The sequence below is a fragment of the Podarcis bocagei genome (assembly GCF_964188305.1).
Source record: "Podarcis bocagei genome assembly, chromosome: 16".
Classification (NCBI taxonomy): Eukaryota; Metazoa; Chordata; class Lepidosauria; order Squamata; family Lacertidae; genus Podarcis; species Podarcis bocagei.
The window spans coordinates 17,303,457-17,320,086 of record NC_138142.1 but is presented as its reverse complement, the minus strand read 5'-3'; the positions used below and the strand labels follow the sequence as shown (position 1 = coordinate 17,320,086).

General features: G+C 43.2%; 2 protein-coding genes across 4 annotated transcripts in view; one reads left to right on the top strand and one right to left on the bottom strand.

Moving 5' to 3' along the window:
- Nucleotides 1-8,548, bottom strand: part of SPPL3 (signal peptide peptidase like 3) — a 39,091-nt gene extending 30,543 nt beyond the window's left edge. The window contains exon 1 of one of the 2 annotated variants that reach the window (XM_081175036.1): nucleotides 8,145-8,548. In XM_081175036.1, the coding sequence (XP_081031162.1) occupies nucleotides 8,145-8,167 (23 nt within the window). In that variant the 5' untranslated portion in view covers nucleotides 8,168-8,548. Of the gene's footprint in view, nucleotides 1-1,701; nucleotides 1,725-8,144 lie in introns of those variants that run through there. The other variant, XM_081175037.1, reaches the window with a different exon arrangement.
- The window catches only part of HNF1A (HNF1 homeobox A), a 41,594-nt gene continuing 26,830 nt past the window's right edge, over nucleotides 1,867-16,630 (top strand). The window contains exons 1-3 of one of the 2 annotated variants that reach the window (XM_081174897.1): nucleotides 1,867-2,102; nucleotides 6,730-6,763; nucleotides 6,909-6,962. The gene's annotated coding sequence lies outside the window, so the exon portion shown is untranslated. The remainder of the gene's footprint in view (nucleotides 2,103-6,729; nucleotides 6,764-6,908; nucleotides 6,963-16,630) is intronic. The other variant, XM_081174898.1, reaches the window with a different exon arrangement.

Below are 16,630 nucleotides of genomic sequence, written 5' to 3'. Positions count from 1 at the left end.
GTACACGCGGGTAGCGTTCTCTTCAGGATGCGAATGGGGCTCCGGAACGAATCCCATTCGCATCCAGAGGTACCACTGTATGTGCTTTGAAGCCTCGAAGTATATGTTAAGGACAGACAATATGTTAAGGAGTTTAACAATAAAGAGTGTTTTGAAAACTAAAGTACGGTACCAATATTTTTATTATAAACACCATTTTAGACATGTATTAACAATTTCTGCTACAAATGTCATATTAACAATGTTTCGCTTATGTGAATTACATATTAGTTCCTGCTTATCAAAATAATAATAAAAAAGTGTCACTGACACACACACACACCCCCGGCAACTAGACATTCTGTTTTGGCACCCACAACCCAGGTCCCTTCTATCCCAGTTTCTAACACTGAGCCAAACAGGCATAAACTTTCCTGGTTGGTCACTATGCAGGACCAACTCAGTTCCTGGTGACTACAATGTTGGACATGCCTAGCACAGGTAGACAAAAATTGTCGATCCCTATACATCAGGTCATATAATGTATTTAGTATTAAATATTCACAATATTAATATAAAACACCATGCATCGCACTGAAGACACTGAATACCAGTTTTCTCAATTAAGAATTTTCTAGAAACACACCCATGCTAACATACACATGGAGCATCTTTTTAACAACATGACGTGAGGGAGACCATTTCTCAGAGGACCAGAGAATGACATTTCTTGCACCTCATGTTTAGCAATGGAAGACAAGCATAACAACAAACTCAAAGCTATTTTCTGGCCCTTTATAGGGCTTCACAAATGGGATGGGGTACCATGAAGTTTCATCACAAGCTACATAACTAGCATTCCCAACAAAGGCAAATAACTTTGTTAAATTAATGAAAATATTTGCTGCAGTAAATCTCAACACCGAAGTCAAAGCCTATTAGCAAACCCTTATGCCCCACTGCATCCCATGTATAATAATTTGAATGCAGAAAATAAATGTCTCACTGAGCTTTCCCCTCTCTTAAAATGTTGCTTGGGCTGTAACACAGAAGCCTCAACCCACAAAAGCTCCAATGCACAGGGTAGGAAAGTAATCTATTTCCACTACAAACTAATGGAACTAGGTCTAATAACTAGAAAGAACAGGGGTTAACAGCAGCAAAAGAGGAACTATTCATCTTTGTGAAATCCCAGCATAACGTAATTTGTATCAGAATTTTTTCTGATGCCCTAGAAAGTGATCTAATCTTGTAAATAAAGCTGAAAACTTTAATAAGCTCACCTAATATTGTATTTGCAATTGGTATCCACTCATTTTTACTAAAGAATTCATGAAATGGAAAAATTTTCATGGAAAAATAAAGGATTGGTATATGTTCTGTTCCATATCATTGTACACATCTGTATCTTAAAAAATGCAGGGTTTCGTAGGTTAAGAGGAGAAATAAAACAAGAGAACAAAGTACTCCACTTTTAAATTAGGTTGCTGCATGTGTGTGTGTGTTTTATTTCATTTGGCCCTGCATACAGGAATTGAGGTCCAGCAAGCCCTGCATCACAGAACAAAGGAGAGGCAATCAAGTACAAGACAAGTACTGTACAGGTGAAAGTCAAATACAGATTTTTCCATGGCATTTTTGACTACTGTCTCATCAATACAAAAGGAATTTAAGCTTTAGTAATCTACTGAGTATTTAGAAACAATGTAAATCCAAGCTGACCGTTATCTTCCTTTGCTCCATGGATAGACGATTGAAGAGCTTATCCTCAAGAGATTATAAATTTAGAACCAGTGTTTAGTCTATTACATTAAAAACAGAACCTGAAGCACCCACTAACCTTATTTTAAAAAATTCAAAATGAAGAGAAAATGTTTTAAGATATCCAGAAACACTTGGCCCATCAGCTGATGATGAGTTAATTCTACTTGGCTGCTATCTCCATGGTGCGCCAACTTTGGAAGGTGGGCAGGGCAACCAACATGTCAATCACCTGATATTATTACATCAGATTATTCATAGGTGTGTTCCAGCCCAACTGTCAAATACTGGTCCACAGGTGGCAGGAGAGCTAGATGAAAGTCTGGCCCAGAAGGCCAAAAAGGTTTCCCGCCCTTGATCTAGTGAGTTACTTCACACGACAGATGTCAAAAGTTAGCTAAGAATATTATAAATTTAAAAAAAATTAAAAATGCAGTTGGGAACATTATCTTGGTCTTTTGTTTGAGGCCTAAAGTAGGAACTCAGCTTCAACTGCAAAAGTAGGGTGAGACTAAGGATTACTATTAGCCCTCTTATACACATCTTAACTTTTAAATATTAATTCTCCAACCCTTAAATAACATTTCTCCCTTTCGCCACTAAACTGCACATGGTGCCATCATACTTTAGACATACCTTTAGATTTGTCAAATTTTCAAAGGCAAGGAAAACTCTACAACTGCTCCACAGAGCACTGTAGTGATTTAGTATTTTAAAATTGTATAGCACTTTCAAGTGGTCAAAGCACTTCACATGCATTAGCTAATTGTAATCCTTACCATAACTCTGTAAGCAAGTCAGTATGATTTTACATAGTAACATAATGATTAACTCTTTTCTACATATTGACACTTTATAATTTCAACAACAAGCAATTCTCTGAAACTAGTACTATATTTGTTCTGTGAAAAACTATACATGTCAGGTGTGCTGCCACAGTTTAAAAGAAAATTTGGAGTGCTATATTAGGCTGTGATACTCTGGAATTAGTGTTTTCACTTCCAAAGTCACAACTTACTGGCTAACCCTGGTCTGTAAAATACTGCTAATCAGCATTCTGAGCAAAAACAAAAATATGAGATACAAAAGATAATTAAGTATTTGGAGAAACCTGAAATCAGGAACATCCGTTCTTTTCTAGTTCTAGCCATCCTGTTACATTTTATCCAGTGTTCGAAACTAGCCAGGCACCAGGCACATTTTGCACCTGGCTGTCAGCCACTTGTGACCAAGGGAAGACGCCTGGGCGCCAGGATGACATCTGACATCTCCACCATCTGGAGATGCATGCCTGAAGATCACTGTATCTTGACTGTTTTCAAACACTAATACCACATCCCGTAGAATTCTATCAGTTATTTTTTATCTTCACAATCAGAATGAATTTCAGGAACCAAAATGTTTTTTTCCCCCTATGCAGCCTGAGCAGGAGCAGTGAACATTATAGTTACTTGTTGTAGCTTGTTTTCACTTACCCCACCCCAGTGCTGTACTCTCAGTTGTGAAGAATATTCTTATCTTATGGATGGTCTTTGTCACCATTAAGAAAAAGAGGTAGGAATAGGCCAATATATAACTGGACTGCCCCTGGATCAAGTGCCTGTTTTCTTTATATTCTCCAAGTTCTTAATCTAGCTGTTATCAGGTACTTAACTGACAATCAATCACAGTCAGTCCATCATTTAAAAAATAAACTTTAGAGCTGTCTTACCCAAAAATGGCAACTAGACATTCTGTTTTAGCAACTGTAACCTTGGTTTAAGGAGCCATTTGATGCCTATCTTATAATATATGAGTTTTTAACACTGATTTTATCTGCCTCAAAGCAGAGTTTCAGCATAATAATTCTACAAAGTATTTTAGGCTGAGATTTAGATATCAAGAAAAAACCAGTTTGCCCAGCAGGGTTAGGCCTCAGATTTATGCATTCCCTCCTCTCCAGTTCATGAAAATGATAATTGCCATCTGATAAAAGTGGATTCTGGTCCACAAAAGCTTATACCATTATATATGATAGTTTTTGAGGAGCTACATGAGTCTTTGTTGTTTTTTTGCTGCAACAGACTTAACACTGTTACCTCTCTCAGTATTAATTTGCTGAGACATCCAAATCATGGCTACTGCAAACCGTAAGTCCTTTTCAGATGACAAGCTGAGGATAATGAATGCACACTTGAATGGAGGGAAGTGGGATCATAGCAACAGCTCCCACCCACTACTTACATTCAGGTTATAAATAGATCCTGCACGTGTAAGAGGTGTATGTGCATAAGGACCAGTGATTTAGGGGGGGGCTCTTTTTTTAGAAGAAAATTCATTGCTATATTTTTGGCAAAACAATATCCATGTCTATTTCAGGAAGTCAGTTAGTAATATAACAAATCAGACTGGTCAACTGAAATGCCTACAATATTATTTAGATCTAAAACTACAATTTTAATTAATGCTTTTCCCTAGAAATCATATATATTTCTGTGAAGAGCTATTCATGCTTTCTAATATTATTATTTCCCCAGTTTATATACCACTTAACACTTCAGTCTCTAAGTCGTGTACAGTAAACAGATACAAGAAAAATAAAACAAGTTAAAACTAACCTTAAATCAAAATACCTCCTTAAACTGCCTACTCCATGTCTCCCTTAAGCTGAGAGAGCAGCCAAAGGGCGCCTTCATAGGTAAAAAACTGCACTCAAAAGTAAGGGTACTTCATGCACAAGCTCCTTGCAAATTCAAAAAAAAACCCTGACCTGCGGTTTTTGGACTGGTGTCTGGACTGGAACATAGTTGATTTTAGTACGCTAACAGTTTTCAGTGTCTTCAATTTTTGATTTAAAATCTAAACTATGTAAGGGATGTATAAGCTATTACATCTTAGTATTCCAATAAAAAAAAATCACATAAGCCTCTGAATTTGTTTGATTATCATATTTAAATCACACATGCCTATAGGACTGCAGCACAAGTGAACATTACTGAGGGAGGAGAAGCCTAATATTTCAATTCAACTACTTTTGGCTATTTGTGGGGGAAGCTTTTCATGTGTTTATTAAGGATGCAAAATTAGCATGACCTTATTTCTTACTTTGGTTTATGACTTTGCCTCTTTTCCATTCCTCCTCAAAACTCAACCTTCCTGGTAAACCTTTTCATCACCCTACTAGCACATGTCATTAAAGCAATCCTGTGCCTTCCATTTCCAACCCCCTTCCTTTGTTGTTTCCTTGTGTCTATTTTAGACTGTAAGCCCCTTTGGGCTTGAGACCTGTCATACCTGTTCTTTGTAAAACAGCATGTACAGTAATAGTGCTGTAAATAAATATATAAATGCAAGTCAACTAAACATGCTTAACAAGGCCCACTTAGCTCTGTGTAAAATTGCCTTGAAGGCTTTCTAGAAAAATTTCTAGAAAACCCACTAAGTTTATTCTTGGTATGAGCTTTCATTTGCATGCACACTTATTCAGACACCTGAAGAAGTATCTGAAGAAGTGTGCATGCACACGAAAGCTCATACCAAGAACAAACCTACTTGGTCTCTAAGGTGCTACTGGACAATTTTTTTTATTTTATATTTCTACTGCATCAGACCAACATGGCTACCTACCTGAATCTAGAAAACCAACATTACTGACTTTTCCATACCATCAGGAAACCTGCTTCTTCAGCACCCCCAGTACACTGAAAAAGCTGTGCACACATATCCTTCCTTCTACATTTTATTTAATACCAGGATGCACATAAGAGCTATTTGGACACTATTCAGAATATACATCAGTCAAGGGTAGATACTTTCAATGAAATATCACATCTCCCCATCAATTATCCCTGGTTTGTTACAGCTATTGGTTTGCTTCCACACCAAAACAGAAACTATAGTTAGAAATCTGATTTGGAAGCAAACTTTGGTTTGCAATAACCATAGCTTACCTCAAGGTTGGCTCACCTTTAGACCTCTAGATATTGGTCAACTACACCTGTCACCATCCCTGGCCATTGGCCATGTTGACTGGAGCTGATGAGAGTTGGCATCCAGCAACTTCGGGAGGGCCACAGGTTCCCCATCCCAGTTTACCTGATTTGGGCATCACAGCAAACTACAGTTATAGCAAAGCAAAGTGAAGGAAGAAGTCCAAGACACGAGCCTAACCATCAAACATGGATTGACGGCTATCTGTAACATCTGAACCAGGTCACTGCCATGTGCCCAAGACCAACCAATAAAGTTCATAGTTAAAAGCTGATTTGAACCATTATCTTCCCCATCTAAGTCATCATCCAGAATTCACACACCATTTCTTGGACGATCACATCACTTTAAAACCTAGCTCCCTGCAATTTTATTATGAAACACTATATTTAGAAGAAGTGTGCTTGTGGGTACCAGATACTAGGAGGAAGAGAAGATGGTACTCCCATCACACCCTCTTGGGCAATTTCAGAGGCATCTGGCTGGCAACTGTTACAAACTGAAAGTAAGTCTAGCTAGCCCTTTAGTTTAGCAAAGGGACTAAGAATATGAACCACCAAGACCCTAGTTCAAATTTTACTTCAGCCAGAAGTCCCTAGACAGTCCAAATCAGGTCATTCACTTAATCTCCTACTGTGGGATAATAACAATGTCTGATAAGAAACCAACTCCATCCTATATAGGTTGAGAACTTTCAGTCAGTGCTCATATCAACCTAACATGACTTAGTAGGTTGTTGCAATGATCATAAAGATAATGTATAATAGAAGGCACTAAGTAGAAAACACTTATTTAGCCAACAACAGGTTTTTTTCCCCTTAAGCACTTTGTGTGACATTAGCTCCAATGTTATCCATCCACATTGCATTCAAGCCTATGGGACTTACATCCCAAGCAAATCTGCTTCGGGTCAGGCTGCAACTATGCATAGCTGCTCAAGAATAAGTGATATTTACTTTTCAGTAAATATGCAAAGAAATAGGAATGCTTTTTTTTCAAACACAATCTCTTCTATTACAGCAGGGAGACATCAGAACATGACCACATCTGCAAGGTGTGTGACAAACTATAGAATATTTCACAACCCGCCCTTCACCAAAAGCTGATACTGGAGTTGTCCTCATGACCAAGCAAATTATAACCACCACATCATCAAGACAACATAAGCTTATAGTATTTGTCTTCTTCCTTTAATCCAGGTACACTGCACCTGAACCCTGAGAAAGATGCTTCTACACTTCCGCATTTTTAATGTAAGAAATTATCTTCTCAGAGACACATTTGTGCTCTTTCACGACCAGGCTTCTAAATAACAACTGGCTGATGGCAAAATAGATTGCACCATACAGACAGGTGTCTCTAATTCAGCCTAGCAAGTGGTGAAATACATCACCACCCCAACGTTGTGCACCTGGGATTTTGTGGCGCCTTAAAACCCAAGTAGTTTATTATACCAGGATCTTCTGTAGCAAGCACCGCGGGGAGGGGTGAAACTAGTGTATATATACACTTGTAAATTTTTTCATGGTATGAGAATCAGATTTTGCAAGATGCATAAACACATACTGAATACACACCAGCCAAACACCACTGCCCACTTACTTCATGCATCTGAATCAGGAGGCTCTTCACAGTAATTTGTAAAATGTTCAAGTTATCAAAAGATCATTATTACATGGCTACTTTTCAAGAACTTGGGAATTAGGAGACAACTATGCATGAATCCCACCCCCATAGTATGCTTTGATACTTCCAAAACACAAACAGCCCAAAAAGGAGGCAAGTGAGGTTGCCAAGCCACTCGCAGGAACCAGCAAGGGCAGCTTTGCCAGGAGCCTACAGATCCCACTGCTCTCTCTCTCTCTCTCTCTCTGACACAGTGTCAAGTTTGGACGAAATAAACTTGGGGGTGGGGGGTGCGCAAGGCTGCCAACCTCTCAACAGGTTGCTGCAGCTCGGCCTTTCCCCTGGGCAGATCTTTCCTGCTTGTTTACGTCCTATCGCCTCATGCACAGCAATGAACGTCCATTGTAGGAGGCATCCTTCGGGTCCAGCTGGTGGGTTTAAAGCGGGGTAGGTCAGGAAAAGGAGGGGGGAGAAATAGAAAGGAGGGGTGGCGGCTGCTAGATGCCAACTTCCCCACGGGCCTTTTCTCCTGTGCCTTTAACAGCAGCAGTAGTAGAATATAGAGCCATCTCGCTCAGGGGGGTGTGGGGAGAAAACTATTCCTATGGGGGAAAGACCTGCCCCGCTCGCTCTTCTTCCCTTCAGCCAAGGGCCGGAGCCTGCTTTTGAGGCCGAGAGCTCTCGCTCCCATGGCGGGAGGGAAGAGGCCGAGGCGGCGGGGATGGGCATTCCATGGAAGCCCCTCCATAGGCAGGCAGAGAGATGCTCCCCCACTCGGGAGAGGCCTAGCAGCAGCGGCGCCTCCTCACCAGGAGTAGGTCTGCTCCGCCATGGCGCCGGCGCCGGCCGCTCCTCTCCCTCCTCGTCCTTCCCGTCGTCGTCTTCGTCGTGTCCTCCTGGCTCCCTCTCCCCTTCTCAGAGGGCTCAGCGGCGGTCCCGCTGCGGCTCCCGGCCCAACATGGCGGCCTCGGCGGCGGCGGCGGCTGAGAGGCGAAGAAGGGAACCCCCTCCGCCCGGGCGGAGACGCCTCAGCGGCAGCCGCGCCACACGAACCGCAGCGGCAGCAGCTGGGCCGCGCTCCAGCGACGGCGGGCGGGCCTCATGACCGACGGCTACCACGACGAGGAGGCGGCGGCGGCGGCGCTGGCCGAGGTGTGTGAGGGGGAACGGGCGGCCAACGAACAACTCCGAAGGCGAGACCGCGCTTGCTCGCTCGCGCGTCCTCGGGCGGCGGGGGGGGGGGAGAGGAGGAGAGAGCGCGAGGGGGCGGGGCTTGATAGGTAGCGCGCGCGCACCAAGCCAGGCTAGCGACGCTGGCGGGTCACGTGCTCACAACAGGCTCACGTGTTTCGACGCAGCAGCCTTTGAGGAAGGAGTCAGAGAGAGGGGAGAGAGACGGGTTTTTTGTCGTCTTTATGTGTTTGTTTGGAGGCCCGGCGCGCAGCACGCTGTGGGATATTGTTGGGATGAAGGTGAACCGGCAGATGGAGGCGAGTTTAAGGAGAAGAGGGGGCGGGGATGATGAAGATGATCTCATTGCGCCTGCGCGGCATCCACCCGCGGTGGATAGAAGGGATTCTTTTTTGTTTCCCCCGCCGGGAATAGACGAAGCTTCCTCGGAAAATTCAGGCGCGCGGGCTGTTTCTCTCACTCGGACCAGCGAAAATTATTAGTATTGCTTTGTTATTAGCACGTGCTGTTTACAAATTGTTCTGTTTATATATGAGCTGGCAATATACATTATATAGCATTGTTACTATTATTTATTAAATTTATTAGGCGGTGTTTTTCTGCCATAGCAACTTAAAATATGTTAAGCGAAAAACCACACATATATATACATTGAAACCAGCGTTTTAAAAAATCAATTGTTTTTTGTAAAGATTGTTTTATATTATTTCTTTATTATTTTTCTTTTTAGGGATAATCGTTTTTTGTAAATGAGTTTGAATTTTTGTCTTTTAAAATGCTAAAAGAACTTTCAATAAAATTGCTATATATATAAAAAAGAAACCAGAATTTTTTAAAAATCTAGGAGTATTGTATTATATTTGTTACCTTTGCATCCTGCTTTTTCCTCAAAGGCAGCATACATGGTTCTCTCCATTTAATCCCTACAACAAGCCTGTGAGCTAGGTTGGGCTGAGAGTTCACAACTGGCCCCTAAGGTCGTCTAGTGAGCACGTGGTGCTACGGAACTTACCACCAACCTAAAGGGACCCCTGACCATTAGGTCCAGTCGTGACCAAATCTGGGGTTGCGGCACTCATCTCCCTTTATTGGCCGAGGGAGCCGGCGTACAGCTTCCAGGTCATGTGGCCAGCATGACTAAGCCGCTTCTGGCGAACCAGAGCAGTGCATGGAAACGCCGTTGCCTTCCTGCCGGAGTGGTACCTATTTATCTACTTGCACTTTGACGTGCTTTCGAGCTGCTACGTTGGCAGGAGCTGGGACTAAGCAACGGGAGCTCACCCCGTCGAACCGCCAACCTTCTGATCGGCAAGTCCTAGGCTCTGTGGTTTAACCCACAGCACCACCTGCGTCCCACCACCAACCTAGATGGCTTTTAAAGTGGGTTAGACAAATTCATGGAGGAGAGGGCTATCCATGGGAACTAGCTATGATGGCTATCTTCTGCCTTCGGCAGCAGCAGCAATGCTTCCAAATACCAGCTGCTGGAAATCGCAGGAGGGGAAAACGCTCTTGTACTGGGGTCCTGCTTTGTGGGATTCTCCATGGGGCATGTGGTTGGCCACTGTGAGAAAAGGGTGCTGGACTAGATGGGCCATTGGGCCTGATCCAGTAAGCTCTTCTTATCGGCATCCACAGCAGCTGAAACATCTGATTGTAGGCTTTGGAGATGTCCATATGTGTGATTTTGTTTTTAAGCTTCAATTTGGGTTTTTATTTAAATTTATTCTGTTCTAAGAGATGGTGGATGAACAGTGGAGGCTGGTCCATTAGGGCAAATGGGGTACTGCCCCACCAACCATATTCCTCTCTCAGCCAGCTCCCACCTGCCTGCCTTCTCTTTTGGAACTGGCTGTCAGTTTCCTCCTCCTCAGTTTCAGCATTGCTCTTGTTGAACTCAGCAGGAAAGAGGATTGGAAGAAACCTATAATTTGTTGGCTCTCCTACTTGTTTGCGTTCCTTTCGTTCCACAGCCATCAGTGAAGACCAGTGAACTGTGTTGTCCTTCCTCCCTACTTGTGCTTCCCGAATATTTTTCACATTTACTGGAAGCGCAGAACTATATCCAAAGATGCTGCTGGCATACAAAGTGGACGAGCTGTTCCTTCAGCCTACGTATATTATACATAGGCCTTCTAGGTGTAGATTCAATGCAATGGTGTAGTTCAAACGATGGGAACATAGGAAGCTGCATTATACAGTGGGAAAGAGGATTTTGGAAATATGTAAACCTTTGGTCCTGATCCACCTAAAGCTCTCTGGAGTCTGTGACAAGGACTCTCCAATTAAGAAGAAGAAGAAGAAGAAGAAGAAGAATTTGGACTTGATATCCCACCTTTTACTCCCCTTAAGGAGTCTCAAAGCACCTAACAATCTCTTTTCCCTTCCTCCCCCACAACAAACACTCTGGGAGGTGAGTGAGGCTGAGAGGCTTCAGAGAAGTGTGACTAGCCCAAGGTCACCCAGCAGCTGCAGGTGGAGGAGCGGGGAATCGAACCCAGTTCACCAGATTACGAGTCCACCGCTCTTAACCACTATACCACGCTGGCTCTCTTTTGGAAGACAAGAAGAGCCTGCTGGATCAGACCAATGGCCCGTGTAGTTCAGCATCCTGTTCTCACAGTGGCAAGCCAAATACATGTGGGAACCCTGCAAGCAGGACCCAAACACAAGAGCACTCTCCCCTCCTAAGATTTCCAGCAACTGGCATTCCGAAATATTATTGCCTCCTAGAGCATAGCCATTGTGACTAATAGCCATTGATAGCCTTATTGAATTTGTCCAGTCTTCCTTTAAAGCCATCCAAGTTGGTGGTCATCCCAGCCTCCGGTAGGAGCAAGTTCCATAATGTGCTTTCCTCTGTCCTAAATATTAACAACATTCAGTTTCGTTTGATGTCCATAAGTTCTAGTGTTATGAGAGAGGGAGAAAAACCTTTCTCTTATCAACTTTCCCGATCCCATGCATAATTTTATAAACTTCTATCATGTTCCAACCACTGATGTCTTTCCTGATAGGGGAGTTGCTCCATCCCCTTTATCATTTTGATTGCTCTTTTCTTAACCTTTTCCAATTCTGCAATAACCTTTTTCAGGTGAAGCGACCAGAAGTATACACAGCCTTGTTCTGGATCTCTGGACACCCACTTAGTTTAAGAGGAACAATCGCAATGACTGCTTAAAACATGATTATTTATTACTGCATTTATATTCTACCTTTCCTCCAAGGAGTTCAAGGTGGCACACATAGTTCTCCACCTCCTCATTTTTTCCTCACAACAACCCTGTGAAGTAGGTAAGGTTAAGAGGCAGTGGCTGGCCCAACGTCACCCTTTGTACTCTTATAATGGTGGGCATATTCTACATTGCCATTAAAGTCAGTCACCAAGTCTGTAGTCATCTTCTGCCAATAAGCAGAAGCATCATCACTCTTAACCATTTTTACAGAGAAAGAAGTGTTTTCTTTAAACGATTGCACTGTTATTTGACAGGTGTCAGGTGGTTTAAATTTCTAAGTGACGCATTTGATGGTACAAAAGATGCCAGTGCAGATGACATACAGCCAAATACAATTGGAATTCAGGCTACAGAAGGCAGCACCTGCAAGACACCAGAAGGAAGATCAGTTTTGACAGCTGTTAAGACTTCCCCAAAAAGTTATATGGCTTTAGCCATGGGTTTAGTTTCAGGGATAGTGAATTCATTTGCAGTTTTGACTCAGGTTTTGTCTCTTTAATTTCAAAAGATGCCAACAGGTATCCCCCTTTGTTGAAGATTCTCTAAATTTCATTGGGGTGGGGCGTTGTTAGATACTCTTCTTTACTGCTTTTCTTTTATGTACATTTCCCCCCACAATGCTGGATCTACTGGTAAGATAAAAATAATACACTTAATATATCTAATTGAATTAATTTAATAGTTAATATAACTAATATTAATTATTAGTTATATTAATTGCTTGCATCCACCAAGACCTTGACTGCTGTTACAGCAGATGAATCTCATGGGGCGTCCCGAGTACAGTCTAGTCCTGTTGTGTTGGATGAATTTCAGCTGGTAAGGCTCGAGAATTTGCTGCCAAGGAGTGTGGTGGAGTCTCCTTCTTTGGAGGTCTTTAAGCAGAGGCTTGACAACCATATGTCAGGAGTGCTCTGATGGTGTTTCCTGCTTGGCAGGGGGTTGGACTCGATGGCCCTTGTGGTCTCTTCCAACTCTATGATTCTATGATTCTATGAATGTGGACAAGGTGCTCAGATCAGTCAAGGCAAGCACTTGCACTCTAGACCCTTGCCCCTCTTGGTTGATAAAAACCAGCAGGGAAGGAACAGCTGGCTGGGCCAGGGAGGTGATCAATGCCTGTTTAAGAAAGGGCGTGGTCCCTGCCTGTTTGAAAGAGGCAGTGGTAAAACCACTCATTAAGAAACCTTCCCTGGATTCAGAAAACCTAAGTAACTACCAGCAAGTTGCTAATCTTCCTTTCCTGAACAAGAGGTCGCAGACCAGATCTAGGTGCTTTTGGTAGAAACTGATTTTCTGGATCCATTTCAATTGGGGTTTAGGCCCGGTTTTGGCACAGAAATTGCCTTGGTTGCCCTTTATGATGACCTCTGTTGAGAGAGAGACAAGGGAAACCTGTCCCTGTTAATTCTTCTCGACCTCTCAGCAGCTTTTGATACCATAGACCATGGTATCCTTCTGGAGCGACTGTCCAAACTAGGGTGGGTGGCACCGCTTTGCAGTGGTTCCAGTCCTACTTGGATGGTCGTTCCCAGAGGGTGTTGCTTGGGGGATGCTTTTCAGTCCTGTGGAACCTACAGTGTGGGGTTCCACAGGGCTCAATTCTATCCCACATCTACATGAATCCACTGGGTGGGGTTATCCAGAGATTTGGAGTACATTGTCAGCAGTATGCTGATGGCACTTGGCTCTATTTCTCCTTTACATCTGCAGGTGAGACAGTGGAAGTGCTGGATCAGTGTCTTGCCTCGGTAATGGACTGGAAGAAAGCCAACAAACTGAAACTAAATCCAGATAAGATTGAGGCACTGTTAGTGGCTGGTTCTCTAGACCAGATGGCTGGGAGGTCACCTGCCTTGAAGGGATTACACTTCCTTTGAAGGAGCAGGTTTGTAACTTGGGGGTACTCCAGGATCCTTTGCTGTCGCTCGAGGCTCAGGTGGTCTCAGTGGCCCAGAGTGCCTTCCATCAGCTTTGGCTGGTGGCCCAGCTACGCTCCTATCTGGACAGGGATAGCCTAACTACTGTTGTCTATGCTCTGGTTACTCCAAGGTTAGATCACTGCCCTGCGTTATACGTAGGGCTGCCTCTGGAGACGGTTCGGAAACTTCAGCTACTGAAGAATTCAGCAGCCAGGTTGCTCACCAGAGCAAGACGGTTTGAGCATATTACACCGATCCTGGTCCGACTGCACTGGCTACCAATTAGTTTCTGGACCCAAATCAAAGTGCTGGTTTTGACCTATAAAGCCTTGACCACAATACCTCAAGGATTTTACTTTCCATATGAACCTACCCAGATCCTGAGATCATCTTCTGAGGTCCTTCTTCGTATGCCTCCTTCTAGAGAGGTCCGGCGGGTGGCAACACGAGAATGGGCCTTCTCTGCAGTGGCTCCCATCTGTGGAATGCTCTCCCCAGAGAAGTTCACCTGGCACTTTCATTATATACTTCTAGGCACCAGGCAAAAAAGTTCCTTTTTAACCAGGACTTTGGTTGATTTGACTGATATCCTATGCCCTTTTAAAATGTGGGTGTTTTTTGGAGGGGAAGTTATTGGGTTGTTTTTATTTCGATTACAGTGGAACCTCAGGTTACATACCTCTTTGGTTGCATATTCTTCAGGATACACACGCAGCGAACCCGGAAGTAACAGGAAGGCTTTCGGCGGCCACACCTGCACAGGAGCAGGCTCCTGCCGGCCGCACATGCGCAGAACAGGCGCGTCTGGATACGGATTTTTTGGAGTACACACAGACCCCTGGAATGAATTAAATTTGTACCCAGCGGGTCCACTGTATATATTTTGTGCTTTTATATTTTGATTTTGTTCTGTGAACCGCCCTAAGGCCTCTGGGTATAGGGCAGTATATAAATTCAAAGAAGAAGAAGAAGAAGAAGAAGAAGACATAAATTTATACTATCATATCATATATACAGATTTATATTATCTGTAATGAAATAAATATTTTTCAATTTAAACAATGTATTGTATTTTTTAAAAAGTAAAACTTTTTTGTCATTTTTCTCTCTCTTTACACTGACTTTCACCAAGGTTGATAATACTGGGAGGCAGTATGCTTCTGAAAACCATTTGCTGGGAATCACAATTGAGGAGAGTAGTGCTGATGTTCTCTGGTCCTGGTCGAGGGCTTTTCTTTGGGGAATCGGGTTGGCTACTGTGAGAATGGTGCTGAGCTGGGTGAGTTCCCCTTTGGCCTTACCAGCAGGCTCTTGCGCTCCAAATCAGCTTTCATTATGCACCCTTAATTTGCTGCAATACAACTGAAGATAGTGATAGTCAAGTGTCCTCAGGGTAGGTCTACTGAAATTAATGCTCAGACTAATTTGGGCCCATTAATTTCAATTGATCTACTCTGCGAAAAAATTTAGTTGGATAAAACCCAGTAGAACTGCCATTTCTGCAGTTTTAATAATACAGAAAAATAATGCATTTCCCACACCCACCAAATGATTCTGTCTATCAAAGAGGAGGGGCTGGAAAAGATATCACAACACACACAGAGAGAGGATGCACACTCCCTATCACTCCAGAACCCTGAAGTGAACACATTAAACACAGTCTCTTCCCACTTCTTACCCTTGAGAAGTGTCCAAGGGACTTTAATAAGACTACTTCAGAGTAAATGGTTTGAAGATTGCAGCCTGTATGACCACAGCATCATTATGATGTGTCTGCATTACAGCACTCGCTGGCTCTCTTGGGGAAGTTGCTAGAAAGGTTAATGGCATAATTACTATTATTACCATAATGATAATGAGTGGAATTGCTTCATCTACTTTAAACACTGTTAAGCTTCATCTGCTCCTCCTCAGCAGTCTTTTTTCCCCACTGGGACAGGATGGAAACTGGGCTCGTCGTCGTCTGGCTTATGGCAAATGAATATTTCCCACATTGAAGGAAGATGGGGGGGGGGGATCTGAAGTGAAACAGGCTGGAGCCCAAGTTTCACAATTTTGCACATGTCTTTTAACTGCTGCTCATTTTGCACTTGTTTTACTGCTGACATAAGCAGGGCTGCTTTGAGAGTAGTTCTGGAGGAGACAGCTCTGCTAGGCTGCAATCTTGCCTTGGGGCACCAGCTACAGGTTGATTCATCAGTGGGAACCAATTTTAGTGGTTTGATAGTTAAGGGCACTTGTGTTTGTTTGAGGCTGCTTGGGTTTGAAATGATTCCTCTCCTAGAGAATGGAAAGGTCAGTACACAACGTGGCTTCCTTTTTTAACAGGGAACTGAATCTAACACTTGAGTAGCAGCCTTTGAGCCCCTCCTCCAAAGTCCATTTTATCGTGGGTCACAATGACTTTTGCTCATGATGGCATTGAGGTGATAAAAGACCTGTCCGCTTTCAATGCTGTCTGGACCAGGTGTCAGCAGACTTTTTCAGCAGGGGGCCACTGTCCCTCAGACCTTGTCTGGGGCCTGACTATATTTTTTTTTGGGGGGGGGGGAAATGAACGAATTCCTATGCCCCACAAATAACCCAGAGATGCATTTTAAACAAAAGGACACATTCTACTCATGTAAAAACACACTGATTCCCAGACTGTCTGCGGGCCGGATTTAGAAGGCAATTGGGCTGGACCAGCCCCCGGGCCTTGGTTTGCCTACCCATGGTCTGGACTCTGGACCTTTGATAGTTTAACTGCATACATAATTCTTTGTTTTGAACTGGGCATGTCCTGTCGCTTCCTTAAAATATAAGAAGAGCCTGCTAGATCAGACAGAAAGCCCACCTGGTCCAAGATCCTCTTCTCACATTCAAAAGGCATTTCCGCCCCTCCCCGCCCGCCCGCCCCCAAATATTATGGGTATAGTAGTTTGGTATAGTAGTTATGGTAGTTTC